Raw genomic sequence first — 15,604 nt, 5'->3', positions numbered from 1 at the left:
TATATTCTCTGTTATGTTTAAGGCACTCACAGAACTTTTGAAAAATCATAAATAGACTGTATTTCTCTAGATTCTTTGTTCAATAAGCCAGGTGACAAAAAAGGTTAGACTACTTGTGATTATTAAAAATCCTGTGGCAATTTACAGAAAAGGAGGGGCATTAGCTGAATTTTCAGGCCTAAATATAATCTGGACAGTTATATTCTACGTCTAATCCCTATACAGTTTCAGATGGATACAGTAGCATTCCCTCTTTTTCCTAAATCGTCCTGAAGTAGTGTTGAGAGTAGTTAAACAAATTGGCACATTCCATCCCAGGGCTGCATATCTGTGATGATTTCTACTTAAAGCTTGTCAAGCATTTTAGACCCACTGTTATTTTATGTACTATGTAAATGTAGGAGTATTACTACTATTTATCAAATACTGTATAATAAAATTACATTACTAAATAATATTTACCGCATTGCGTGAAGAAGGGTTTTTCCTAAATTGATCTCTTGCTAGAATTATCTGGTACTTTGTAAGGCTGGGAATATCACGTTGTGCCAAAACTCTAATTTTAATCAGGCGGCCAGCAAATGTTCCCAAAATCTGCAGGTAAAACAAAACACACATATGTAATGTAAAGATAAGAAATAATTATGCTTTTTCAAAATTTTGTTTGTATGTCTGTAATAAACAGTCAGCTTTAATAAACGTTTATGTGCCAAACAGAGATCAAATAATCAGAATTTAACTGTCTTGCTTTGTTTGTAGGCTAAATGGTGATTTTATAAAATGGATTCTCTCTGCCATAGAGACTATTCTATGATTAAACTCACTTCAGGATAGTTTATAATAGAGCAAATGGATAATGCCCACATTACATCCCATTACAGTGTTCTCCATTAGAAGGGGAGTTTCTTGTGTCTTCCAGGCTGAAAGTATGTTTTCAAATTTCATTCTGTTCATGCACATCATACAAATCTGTTTTCCACTTCAGTGGAGCAAGGGAAGTGACCCACTCTAATTCAGCTTAATACTGTTTTTCTCTTTTGGTCCTCTGCCACAACTAGTCAGGATTTTTTCCCCATATACTTAGTTTTGCATGAGCACTAACTCTACAATTTTATTATTGGAGTAATCAGATTTGCTCTAGACAAAATGGCTGTTTCAGTTTGTTGGTCCATTTGGATAGCAGTATCAAAAGTGTCTCAACATGCTGTTAACACCATCAGAGATTTTCTTCAGAGACATATTTGGTTTAATTTGACAAGAGATCAGTAACTCTGAATTCATGCTAGCTGTCTGCACTAGTAATCAGACTGAGGCAGCGTCTACTCTATACACTAACAGTGTTTACAAAGCTTCCCAGGATGAGTTCAGTTGAATTGGCGTAAAAGCCAGTAGAAGCTGTAGCATTCACAAAACTCTGGATACCCAGACCTATTTATGACCATTTTTGTTAGCCTTGTTTTTCCATCACGTTTAACTTCAATAGTAAGTACAGGTCTGCTTGTTAGAATATTGGGTACCAACAGCTCCCACCAGTTTTAACAATGATTAGGGCTAAATCAGAGGGAAATGGTTTGGGAAGTTTCCCGTGTCTGAAGCGAAATGTACTAACAGCAGGAAATCAATATCAGATACATCACAGTTTTAGAAGTAGAACACGTTTATTCCAGACATCAATTATTCCAGTTACACTTTGCACATACCTAGAATATTCTGGTATCTTTAACTATGGTAATTATCAAGTCTACAATTCATCTACGTGTACCCACTATGAATGCAACATAGCACGGCTCTTTTTGCCCATTTGTTTTAACTTGCTCTTCAAGGTGTATTGCGCTGACTCCTTATTTTGCATTTGCTAGGTTAGATACACGTTAGGGCACTTCCAGGCAAGTCTTAGGAGAGGGGAGAATGAATAAGAACAGTTACTTACTTCGTAACTGTTGCTCTTTGAGATGTGTTGCTCATGTCCATTCCCAATTTAAGTGTGTGCGCACACCACGTGCACCAGTGCCGGAAATTTCCCCCCCTCCCCAGTGGTACCCATAGCAGCCGGCTTTAGCACCCCCTGCAGCAGCGCACATATGAGCCCACATATAGGCGCTGCCGGCCTCCCCTGCCTCTCAGTTCCTTCTTACCGGAGCTCCGACTGAGGGGAAGGTGGGTGTGGAATGGACAGGAGGGACATGAGCAACACATCTCGAAGAACAACAGTTACGAGTTAAGTAACCGTTTGTTCTTCTTCGAGTGCTTGCTCATGTCCATTCCCAATTCAGGTGACTCACCAGCAGTGTCCCTGGTGGCGGGTAGGAGTTCATGAACGTGATACTTGCAGCATCATCCCGAGCTTGCTGCCTTATGGCATAGTGAGATGCGAAAGTATGCACTGATGACTATGTAGCAGCTCTGCAGATGTCCTGTATTGGGACATGTGCCGGACAGGCTGTAGATGTTTATGCTCTCATCTACCGAGCTGTTAAGGACACTGAGGGCGTGATTCTGGCCTGCTCGTATCAAGCCCGAATGCAGGCTGTAATCCACTTCAAGATCCGCTGCAAGGACACCGGCAGTCCTTTCATTCTATCTGCAGCCATGATGAAGAGTTGCGTAGAGCATCAAAAGGACTTGGTTCTGTCAATATAAAAAGCCAGAGATCTTCTTACTTTGAGGGTATGCAGGTGTCCCTCCTTGCTGGAATTATGCGGCTTGAGACAGAATACCGGCAGGAATATGTCCTGATTAAGGTGGAAATGAGAGACCACCTTCAGTAAAAAGGCCGGGTACGGGCATAACTGGCTTTCGTCCTTATAAACATAGCGTAAGGAGACTCTGAAGTTAATGCCCTGATATCAGACACCCGCCTCACAGATGTAATAGCCACCAGAAAAGCAACCTTCCAGGAAAGGTGCGTAAGAGAACACGAAGTTAGGGGCTCAAAGGGAGGCCCGGTAAGTCTAGAAAGGACCAAATTCAGATCCCACTGGGGAGAGGGATCACGCATTGGGTGAAAAAATCTTTCCAAGTCCTTCAGAAATCTGGCTGTCATTCCGTGGGAGAAAATTGTCCTACCCTCCACCAGAGGGTGGAAAGCAGATATGGCCGCTAAATGGACCTTAATGGACGAGAAGGCCAAACCCCCTTGTTTTAAGTGGAGCAAGTGGTCCGAGATTGTAGGGAGTGATGCCTCCATTGGGGAAATGCCCCACTTGGCCACCCAACAAGCAAAGCACTTCCACTTAGGCTGGTAAGCCAATCTGGTGGACAGATTTCTGCTCTCCCAAGAGGATTCATTGGACTTGGGTTGAGCAGGCTTGCTCCTCCCTATGCAGCCATGGAGCATCTATGCCATCAGGTGCAGGGAGGTTAGCCCCAGATGAAGTAGGTGACCTCATTCTTGGGACAACAGATCCAAGCACAGCGGAAGCGTCCACTGCCATGGTCCTGCCAGTTCGAGTAGCATCCCGAACCAATGCTGTCAGGGCCATGCCGGTGCCACTAAGATGACACATGCTTTGTTCCTCTTCACCTTTAGGAGAACCTTGAGAATTAAGGGTATTGATGGAAAGGCATACATTAGACTCCCTGACCAACCAAGGAGAAAGGCATCTGTTAGAGAGCCCTTGCTGAGCTCCTGGCAGAAGCAGAACTGATTGCATTTTCTGTTGTCCCTGGTGGTGAAGAGATGCACTTAGGGATTGCCCCACCTCTGGAAGAGGCAAGCAACCACCTCCGGGTGGAGGGACCACTCATGGTGAGAGCAGAAAGACCTGCTGAGGCCATCCGCTAAAAAGTTGTTGATCCCAGGGAGATGCCCCGCCTCCAGGTGAATGATGCAAAATTCCCATAGATGTATTGCTTCCCAACAAGAGGCTGGAGACTGGGCCCCACCCTGCTTGTTGATATAGTATATGGAAGCTGTATTGTCTGTGAGTACTTGCACGACCCTGTTGGAGAGTTGTGGCAGGAAAACTGAGCAGGCTAAGCAAATTGGCCTGAGCTCCCGGACGTTGGTGTGTAATGCCATTCCTTTATAGACCACGTACCTTGGGTCATCAGGGAACCTAGGCGAGCCCCCCATCCTAAGTCCAAGGCATCCGAGATCAGTGATATCAATATTGGGCTGGGTTGCCTCGAAGGGTATTCCTGAGAGTACTTGGCACGGCTCCGTCCACCACCCCAGAGAGGTAAGTACTTGTGGAGGGATGTTAAGTATCCTGTCTAGGTGATGTCTGGCCGGCAAGAATACCAATGCGAGCCACATCTGGGAGGGACCTGAGGTGCAATCTGGCATGCCAAACCATGTACATGCAGGCCATGTGACCTAGTAGGCAAGGGCATACCCTTGCCGTGGAGAAAGGGTGGGCTGAAATGTGGGCTATAACCTCTGACATTGCCTGGAACCTGGTGGGATGGAAATCACTGCATCATGGGATGCTGAGCATGCACTCATGATGCACTGTGATCCTCTCTACCTTCCAGCAATTCCTAGTGACACAAGGTGGCAAATTGCACAGTGGAATAGCTGCCCACAGTACACTGCTCTCACTGTCGATGCTAGAGCACCAACTGTGGACACACTTCAGGGACATGAGTGCTGCGTGGACAGGCACAAGCCTTGTAATTATAGCACTTTTTGATCATCGCTCTAACTTGCATTGACAACACTTTCTAATGTAGACAAGGCCTTAGCAGGCGAAAACAGATGCAAGATGTGGGCTGTTAATGGAAAATGGGTCTGGTGCTCCAACTTACTGCCCTGTTGGGTGGATCTGGGTCTGCTTTTCTTGACTCCTTCCATTGCCACTCAGACTAATAGATCAGCAAAGCTGATGCTGGATGAGGAAAGCATCAAGGCCCACATGTGCAATCGTTGCACCTTTGGCAGTTAAGAGGGAACTGAGGAGCAGTTGGGACCATTCCCATTTGATACTCTCAGAACCGTTCACCATATGTATATGTGCGTATGCGCATTAGGGAGGGGCATGCGGCCCCAGACACTGCTCTCTAGAAGATTCCACAGCTTGATACCAGGAGGTACTAATCCCTCAAATAGGAATATGCACAGGCCATTCAAAGCAGAATCCAGGTTTCATATCATAGTAAGATATTAAAATGGAATACACTATACTCCACTGGTGATGGCAACGGAAGAAGATGTAGTGCAGACAGTGTTCAGGCATTTTACCCTCACGCACCTAACCCTGCAGGGCCATGAGACATGATGGTAAAAATAACAGCGTTCTGGTCAGATATGAAATGATCCACTGTTGGGACCATAATCAACCGTGGAGGCTAATGTAGCAGGCTTATGCAGCTTGTCCGTGGCAATTTCTACTATGGGAGAACTGCCTTCATATCATTGTGTCATTTTCTCCCTGCTGGAAGGAAATGAAGCAGAGTAGGAAAGGTCATGGGGATTGCTTGCTGCTTCATTGTTGAGGCTTCCTGACTCTTTCCTGGCTTAGGAGAAAGCGACTAGGGTGACCCCTTCCCGAGATGGCCACAACACAAGCAGAGCATATGGTCAATGCACTGTGTGGGAATAGGTGCATGAATATCAAGTTTTCCCCGTAGGCTTTTTTTCTGCTTCATTGCTAGGCTACGGGGGCATATGCTGCTGCAGTACCTCGGGGAACGCTAGAAGCCAATAATCTAATATCTCTGATTTAAAAGCCAGTGAAAACACTTGCCTAGATTTCTGCACCAGAAATTTAAAACACCGAAGTTTGTTTTAACTTAGAAAAAATATCACAACGTCCTAAGTCTCTTGCAGCAAGGAGTTCTTGCTCATGCTGCCTTTACTTGTGGAGGCCAAATAAAAGTGGCATGCTCTTCAAGAGCACAGGTATACTCCTGAGCCAGTAAGTCTGAGTTCTGCCCCAAAACCTGCCATCTGGTTGAAGCCCTATTGCAGAACCTGTAGGGACCTTACTGAGCCGAAGAAATACATTTTCTATAGCAGATATAAATGTGACCTATAAATGACAGCCACTAACCACTACAATTAACAACATGACGAGGCTTGAGTGAGATCTGCATTACACATTGGAATAAAGTATTTAAATAACCAACATGATTTGAGCAGTTGAGAGGAGATATTCATTGAGATGGAATATTGTAAACCACTAAATGCTAAGAGAGGCAATAACTTCTATAATGCAGTACTACTTTTAGATCAAAGAAATACTTCAAGATCAGAACATAAAAGACCTGAAGGCACAAGTGTAGTGCACATTACACCCAAAGACCTGAATAATATACATTAGCATTTTAACATAAGCTAATAAACACAAATCAGCCTTCTAATTAAAAAATAGTGAACACAAGATATCAAGGTAAACATTGTGTGTGCTCGTGTTTCACTTCCCTGACCTAGTTTGCAGTATGGAAGAAAACGATACCGCCACTACATACACATGGTACAAGCACTGACTGTCTGATCTAATCATCTTCTACATAACAAACCAAGAATGACTATTATGAAAAACAGCAGGATCCAGTCACCTGGAGCTTCAAAACTGAAGCTGATAAGGACTGTAAATATAACCTACTTAGAAAAGGCACAGCAACATGCATCACTCAGATACAAGTGAATGATTATTTAACTAATTCCACAGTATTTGATTTAAATCAGCTATAATTAAAAAGCAGAATAATTGAAAATCATTTCACTCTTTCCAGGACATTATAGTTATACACAAGAATATAAAAGTTATTTTTAAAACAGAACTGTAGAACAAGTGCATTTTATTTTAAATTTAAATATAAAATTCTCAATAGAATTTTTATACCTCAATGAGATCAGTTAAAAAAGCAGACGAATATATTTCCAACAGTGCATACAAGAACCTGCATACAAAGTTATCCCACTTTATCAAGTGTGAAAGCAGCCAAGAATGCAGTGGCATATAGTATCAAATTAAATAAAATATTTTCCCCTACTGAACAAAATCTACATAACCTTCACCACTTAAAAACTGATTGCACATCTCCACCCCACCTAAGCTACTAAACCACAAAAAAGTTTCCCATTGACCACTAATAATCTGAAGTATACATGGAATCATTTGAGAGCTTTACTCAAATCTACCATAAAGACTACAGTACGGATGTTTTAATATATTTAAGAATAATATGTATATTGAGTCAAAACTGATGATTTTTTTAAGAACCCCTGTGACCTCTCACTAGCTCATGACATTAATTCACTCTCTTTCAACATAAATAAAAATAAAGGCTATAGGACCATTCCTTGAGACAGCAGATTTAGATAGGAAACAAACCCTGTCAGACTGATTATTTAACTCCACACTACCAAGTTTCCTGCAGTTAAAAATATCTTTAAACAGCAGAAGAAAATCAGGAAATAATAATATTTAATAGCTTATGCATAAAGAAGTCAGCCTAAATTGCATCTTTTTTGGAAAAGGGATTGATTAGTTTGAGGGGAACTACCAGCTTAAGAACATAACATTAAGAACAGTCATACTGGCTCAGACCACTGATCCAACTAGCCCCAGTACCCTGTCTTCCCATAATGGTGAACGCCAGGTGCTTCAGAGTGAATGAACTGAACAGGCAATCATTGAGTGACCCATCCCCTGTTGTCCACACCCAGAGCATGGAGTTGAGTCCCTGGCTAACTTGAATAGCCAGGATCGTATGTAATTCTTTTTTGAACTTTATTATAGTTTTGACCTTCACAATATCCCCGGGCAAGGAGTTCCACAGGTTGACTGTGTTTTGTGTGAAGAAATACTTCCTTTTGTTTATTTTAAACCTGCTACCTATTCATTTTATTAGGTGACTCGTGGTTCTTGTGTTATATGATTGATTGTATCCTCCTAAAAATAAAGATGGGAAGGAAGATTTATCCACACCTGGCCTCCCATAATCACAGGAAGTTCAAAGTGCAAGACAGAGCTAATTTTAAATTTCCAAACCTTGGTCAGTATAACTGTCTCCCTTTTGTAAGATAACACTGTAGTTAAGAAACCAAGAAAACAAACGTAGGTTCATGGATTCCAAGGCCACATGGGATCATTGTGATCATCTAGTCTGAGCTCCTGTATAACACAGGCCACAGAGCTTCCCCAAAATAATTCCTAGAGCAGATCTTTCAGAAAAATATTCAATATGGATTTAAAAATTGCCAGTGATGGAGAATCCACCATGACCCTTGGTAAACTGTTCCAATGGTTAATTACCCTCACTGTTAAAAATGTACACCTTATTGCCAGTCTGAATTTTTCTTGCTTCAACTTCCAGCCAAGACACTCTGGCGAGAGGAGGAACAGTGAGTGTGATTTTTCTGGGGAGAATAGACTGACATGGAAATCAGAGACAGGTCCTGTGCGTGTGTCTGGAAGCAACTGGGGCTTTCCACAGCTTCCAGGGAGCGGTCGACCATAAGGAAAGACAAGCACACAGAAGCCGTTTATTGCTTTAAGATCTGTTTCCTGTGAAATACTTTGAATTGAAGAAAATCTGGAACATTTTATGCATAAATCAACCATTAAGAGACAAAATGATACATTGTTATACTGCTTGAAATCCCTTTTTAAATTCTCCAAAACTAAGATGACAATCCAAAGCTAAACAAACACAGACTTGGTCTGGAACTCATTGTAGTGATCCAATAACAGCACCTAAATCCTTCCTTAAGTTGTTTTTGTGATAATCACAAACTCATTCACATCCTTCAGCCTTTCCTTCTTATTAGCTTCCCAGTCAGATGAATATATATTATTCACAAAGATTCAGAGACTTAGGTTCCTTCCAACATCGTGCAGCGATGTTTTCTCTTCATATGGGGTTTTAAAGTTGTTTGAAGCTATACAGAAGAAAATCCCCACAGTTCTCTTGCCTTTATATTCATTCAGCTAAAAACAGATACCATATATATTGCTATAGAACCAATTTTAAACTAAAATGAAAAGGTACATCAATTGTGATAAAGTGTTAAATAGAAACATATTCAGGACCTGTGTCAAGAAATGCACATCACATGTCACCATCCTCCCCTTGGTGAAAATAAGTAAATTTCCTTACTTCAAAAACTGTATACACAAACTATGGGGTTCCTCCAAGACAGTTTTTCTGGCCAAGTTACAATCCGAGAGAAAAAGGTTTTAGAATATAAATACCACTCTCAAAAACAGCACACAGCATTCTGCTATAGTACAAAAAAAACAACTCAGTTTACATTAAAGAAGATAAACTGAGTAACTTAGAATAGGCTCATACATCTGAAGTACTCCAAAATGTATTTGCTTAGATAATATGCAATACAAACATTTCTGTCATTTGGCAGAAAGGCTAGCCTCAGTCTGAAATTAAAAAGTCAGTTTTAAGAACTGTAACCTGAGATTTTCTATGAGAGCTATATCTTCACCCCACCATCAGATTTTCACTAAAGAAACAAACCTACAAATTGATTAGGAGTATGTACTTTTTTTTTTTTGCTTAAACATGCATATCTTGAACACTGGGAGACAGATGGGGGGAGTGAGGGGCTTTTCTTCCCCTCAAAGTAAGGTTTTATTTGGGATAAAATGAGGTCAAAGGGTTTGTCTGTACTTTAAATAAAAAACCCAGGCCCCACGTCTCATAGCCCAAGTCATTTGACTCAGGCTTGTGTGGCTAAAAATAGCCGTACAGACACTTGGGTTCAGCTTAGAACCCTGAAACCCATCTCCCCCGTGGAATTTCAGAGCCTAAACGTCTACTCTGGCGTTTTTAGCCCCGTACAACCTCAGCCTGAGCCAGCTGACCAGAGTCAGCCATTGCCATGCTGCGGGTTTTTATGCAGTGTAGATATACCCAAAGTGGCTATGGTTAAATGGTCAGCAAAGCTTCAGTTGTTTGTTCACACTGAATGCAACATTTCAACATCGGTCCATATGTGCAGCTTAACAGCTTTGAAATAATACACATCCTGCAGTCAGAGGAATCAAGAGAATGCGTTGCCCTTTTATCATATGATGGCGTGAAATATGCTAGTGATGATACACTAATCTGTTTGTAAAACTGAATAATTGCTTCTCTGTTATGTTTTTGAATTTGCCTTGAGAACAACAAAAAGCACTCTAAGTGCAGCACAGAACAGCTGTGTTTCTTAGCCAGCAGAGAAACAGACACAGACACACAGTCTTGTTGAACTCCAACTGATACTGCTGGAAAGGATGATGGTTAAACAATCTATTCAATTTGAGCCCATCACCATGATAGCGGGGCACAGACAGCATGGGTTATTTAGGAATATTGCAAACAGATTGCTAAAGAATTACTTGAGCCCTATAACCTCAGCCATTATTAGATACATTAAAAATGCCATGTCTGTGTGTGTATGCATTATATCCCTATGTATCAAAAGAGCATCAAATTGATCTGTAGTCTACGGGTCCCTTGTGGAGTCTTTGCTCCTGCTGGAGTCTCAGATAGTTACATGTTTCCACCTGAAAAGCCTGTGCCCCATCCTGTCAGATGTTTAGAATGACCTGGCAGCCTTCAGAAGCACATGCAAGACTCACTTATTTGACCTGGCTTCCCTGCAGTCTCAGTTGAAAACAAAAAAGCAGCAAAAAGGATGGACCAACCAAAAGGAGGTGATGTCAAGAAGGAGTAAAGGGATAGAGAGAGAGGAAGAGGAGAGGAGAAATAAAAACTAATTAAAAACCCACACATTTACACATAATTTCAACTGCCCTGGGGCGTGTAGAGTGGAAGTAACCCAATGGGCCTTGTTAAAGGTTTTGATTTAATTCCTTACTAGGGGCTCGGATACAACAATGCAGGGTGAAGTTATAAGACAAACAGATATGGTAGCCAAATCTATTTGAAGATTGTGCACAAAGTGCCTGGAATTCTGCGCAGACAAGACTGCATCTTGGGTTGTACCTCGGCTTTCCTAATTCCAAACACCCATGCCACATATGACAGGCCAGATCACAAAAAGTTCCTCTGTGGCCATTCTTAGACTGGTTCTGATGGAACCTCAGTCAGGGCTGCTGCAGCTCTCCTCAGGTGCTTTCTTAGAAAACAAAAGACTTTCCTGGGAATCACTCGCTAGACAGGTGGTGCACACACTGATGTCGCTAGGAAGGAAAAGGGCAGGCTTTGCAGCCAATGAACAGGGAGAAGGAATCTGTTGCTAACATCCACCCTCCACTGGGGACCTTGCTTGCTGCACTTCTTTCCTAAGCATGTCTGCAGTGCTGCACTGGGTGCCCATGTGGACACCATGAGGGACGACATGGAGGAGACAAAGCTCTCCTGGGGCCCTGGAATTCCAGGCCAGGGCACGTGAGGTGTAATGTCACAATCTGCTGCTATGCTGTTACCGTAATATTTGCTGAAGCCATTGCCCTCACTCTGCCCTTATTTGGGATTACAATGTGTTCCCTGCTGTTCACCGTGGTTGAAGGGTGCACATGGTGCGAATCGGAGGGGAGGGATGGGCAGAATTTGTGTAAGCGGGGAGGGGGAATGAATACACAGAAGGGTCAAATAGCTGGAGACGGAAGAAGGAGAAGGGCCAAAGGACAAAATCAGGGGCAGGGACGTAGGAGCTGGGGATAAGAATGGGGTAGAGGAACTGCCAGACATTGGGAGAGGGTGAAAACCTTGGGATAGGAAGAGGGGATAAAGTTACCACAGGATAGGGTTAGCCACCTGGAATGGTTGCAGAAATAGGGTGTGGATGTCAGAGGGGCTTCATCCTGCCCCTTTCACAGGCTGAAACATCTCAGCACCCGTTTCCCAGGGCAGCGTTTTTAAAGGCACAGTGCATCCCAGTACCTAGACAAGGCAGTTCTTCTCTATCTGAAATGATGTACTGAGCTGCTAAAGGAGACTTAATTCACTGAAATATTTTACACACACTCCTAAAAAATATCAGAATTGTCATGCATATTTTCAGTGCTGAAAAGAATTCCATATCGGTTTATGTTTGCATAAAACTTCATTGTCCATAAATTTGTCTTATCTGCTATTCTGATCGCCTGAATTTGACTCCCTTTCTTGTAATCTATTGTCAAAGTAATTTTACTCCTGTTAATTAGTTTTAAAATGTAATTTTTACTACTCTGATTATTCTTAATTGATCTTTGTTAACATTGCGCACATGAATGTCATGGTGCTATATAATTTATAATTTAATAGCAAATAATTAAAACCATTAATAGTTGCTAGTAGTTTTAGCAATCACCATTTCCTGTGTTTTTATTGTGAATTTGTAATTTGCTATTTTTAATTCTAATTTTTATATTAAGTTTATTATTTTGTACTCAAGTCAGAACATTTAAAAAAACTGGATTCTTTTCATTTGCCTTTTTGTTCCTGAGCCTTTAGAGTGCATTAGGTCCAGATTCACAAAGTATTCGGCTGCAAACGTCCACTGATTTCAATGGAAATTAGGAAGCTAAATAACTTCCTGGATCTGGGTGTAGCCTCATACTTTTGTTACCTCTTCCAAAGAATCCATATACCTAAAACAGTGTACATTTCCATAACATTTATTGCTGTTTTGGACTCTCCCTACCCCAATTTAAAACTAATTAGAAATGCCTATTTCTGTAAGTAATTCCGCCAATTTGAAAACACTGAAGTGAATGCCTTATTTCTTTATTACTCGTTGGTGCATAAGTAGATGTTGATTCTTCTACTGAATTGGCTATATTTCTACCTGCACACGTTACTGTTATAGCCTTTTATATATACAGGATGCATATTTGTGCTATGATATATTTCAGTGGTGTTCTTCATACTGACAAGATTACTGTTTTGTACTACCAAAATCAAAGATTTTTAAAAATGAAACATTCTGTTACCCCTTTGCATTGGTCAGGCACAGGGGCATAGTGCTGACCTCACTTAGTTTACCCTTCAGTAGAACTGAAGTGCATGGTTTCTGTTATAGTTTTTACAGCAGGACAGCTAATGCATGCTAGTTAGCTCATAATAAAAACACACCTTGTCATTAGCCAAACACGATGTAAGCCTTCTTTGTCACTAAATGCCTCCTGGAAAACATGACTTACAAACACAACACTAGAGAGAGAAAGATGGATGAGGTAATATCTTTTATTGGACCAACAACTTTTGGTGAAAGAGAAAAGCTTTCAAGGTTACCCAGAGCTCTTCTTCAGGTCTTGGATGTACTCTGTGTCACAGAGTGGAACACAAAGTTTAGCATAAAGTAATTAACACATTTTCAATAACAATTATGTGGGTGAAACCGGACAAATCACTAAACTCTCATGTGAGCTCACACAGGAATATAATAAAGATACAAACACCACATAATCTGTGGGTGAACACTTTTCACAAACAGATCACTCTGTATCTGACCTATCAGTCCTCATCCTCAAAGGAAACCTGCACAACACTTCCAAAAGATGAGCCTAGGAGCTTAAATTCATAACAGTGCTAGACTCTAAAAATCATGGACTGAATAAAGATACTGGATTTATGTCTTATTACAACAATCTGTAACCCACTAACAACCCCCTCCCCAGCTGCCTTTGCCTCCCATAAATAGAGGGGCATTAACAGGCCACTTCACCTTGAATTGTCCCTTGAAATATGTGTTAATTACTTACACTAAACAGACTGTTCCATTTTGACACTCTACACTAGAAAGTTTTGTCAACAGTAGTTTTTTTGGTGATAAAAAAGCGCTATAATTACAGCGCTCACGCCCGTTCACACAACACTCAGTGTTGCAAAAACGCGTCCACACTTGGTGCTGAAGTATCGACAGTGAGAGCAGTGCATCATGGGCAGCTATCCCATTGTGCAACGTGACAGCTTCTGCCGCTAGGAATTCTGGGAAGGGGGAGAGGCATGTGGAGCAGCATGGGTGCTGGCTCAATGTCCCATGGTGCATTGCGTTTCCGCGCTGTCATTCATTGCGTTGCTGACAGCGACTCGCACCATTTTTTAACAGCTCCCCACCATTTATTGCGCACCCACCATCTCTATCTGAAAAGATGGAGCCCGCACTACTCTCCACTGTTGCTTTCAGCGTTCTGAACACATTGCAGCTAGTCGTGCAGTACATCATGAGCTCTGAATCAGAACAGGAATACGAGGAGCCTGACCTGCTGAGTGACATGTAGACAAAATACCACATTACTGTGGTCATTTAGGGAGCATCTGCACACGGTGAACCGCCGCTCCTGGGCGGGTGAGATAAGCACTGAGTGGTAGGATCACATCGTTCTGCAGGTCTGGGACGACGAGCAGTGGCTACAGAACTTCCAAATGCGCAAAGCCACCTTCATGGAACTCTGTACAGAGCTGGCCCCTGCGCTGCGGTGCAAGGACACCAGATGAGAGCTCTTTGTGGAAGTGGCAGCTCATTGGCTCCACACCAGAGCAATGGTTCGCCTCCCTGGCTCTGCCGCAGCTCCTTGATTTTAGCTTGGCACTGCGGTGTGTCCCGCTCATAGCCCTTCTCCGCCTTGGCACGAGAAATCTGGCTGTAGGTATCAAAGTTCCTTTGGCTAGAGTGGAGCTGGGACTGCATGGTTGACTCTCCCCAAATGCTGATCAGGTCCAGCAGCTCCGGTGTGCTCCAAGCGGGAGAGTGTTTGCTGCATGGAGCTACCATGGTCAGCTGGGAAGGTGAGATGCAAGCTCTCCATGCTGACCAAACAGGACGTGGAATAACAATGTAAAATCTTCCCGCAACTTTCGGGGGGGGAGGAGGAGGGGCGGGTGGCTGCAGAGCAGTGGAGTGCAAACGGATGTCCAGAGTGGTCAGGACTGGCATTGTGGGGCATTTCCGTAGGCCGTTTACCGCGACTCAAACAGACAGCAGCGTTTACACTGTTGCTTTGTTGCTAAAACATTTTCGTAAAAAGCTCTACACTTCTCATCGAGGTAGCTTTATTTTGTTGCTACTGACAAAAGGGTAATTGCAGTGTGTACACCAGAATGGTTTTGTTGACAAAAGGTGCCTTTTGTTGACAACATTTTCTAGTGTAGACCAGGCCTGAGTACATTTCCCAGACCTGAAGAACAGCTCTGTATAAAGCTTGTCTGTCTCACCAGCAGAAGTTGGTCCAATAAAAGACATTGCCTCTCCTACCTTGTGTCTCACGTATTTCAAGAGACCATTCAAGGTGAAGTGGCCCCTTAACATCCCAACTAACAAGGAGGTGGAAAGGAAGGGGAGGGAGGCACCTTGGAGCGGAGAGTTGTTAGTGGATTATAAATTGTTGTAATAAAACTGTAAACCCAGTGTCTCTGTTTGGTCAAGGATTTTTAGTGTCTAGGAAAATTATGAATTTAAGGTCCCAGGCTAGTCTTTTGAATGTGTTCATAGTACAAGAACACAAGTTAGGGCCCAGCATCCAGACAGCTGCATATAGACGTGATGGAATAACCTGGATAAGGATCAAACTGTGATAATTCTACATTAACAAACGTTTCAATTGCAGCCGATAGTCACATCTTCGCTAGTGATTCTGTGTAGCTGTAAAGGGTTCAAAACACAGCAGAAACTCAAGGAATATGATTTTAGAATCTTACAAAAGTTCGTTTACATGATATTTTGCATAATTCATCGGGTCATGTTTACACCTGCCACTTTCCAAAGGCA

At 42.3% G+C, this 15,604-nt stretch overlaps 1 protein-coding gene across 3 annotated transcripts in view; it reads right to left on the bottom strand.

Annotated features, from left to right (window-relative positions):
• Nucleotides 1–15,604, bottom strand: part of FANCM (FA complementation group M) — a 128,402-nt gene that overhangs the window by 71,674 nt on the left and 41,124 nt on the right. For all 3 annotated transcript variants that reach the window (XM_067554712.1, XM_067554711.1, XM_067554710.1), the window contains exon 5: nucleotides 463–594. In XM_067554712.1, the coding sequence (XP_067410813.1) occupies nucleotides 463–594 (132 nt within the window). The remainder of the gene's footprint in view (nucleotides 1–462; nucleotides 595–15,604) is intronic.

Source organism: Emydura macquarii, unplaced genomic scaffold (genome assembly GCF_026122565.2).
Source record: "Emydura macquarii macquarii isolate MOO-44397 ecotype Brisbane River unplaced genomic scaffold, CSIRO-AGI_Emac_v2 contig_1551, whole genome shotgun sequence".
In the NCBI taxonomy this organism is placed as follows: domain Eukaryota; kingdom Metazoa; phylum Chordata; order Testudines; family Chelidae; genus Emydura; species Emydura macquarii.
This window is presented reverse-complemented; position numbering and strand designations above follow the sequence as displayed.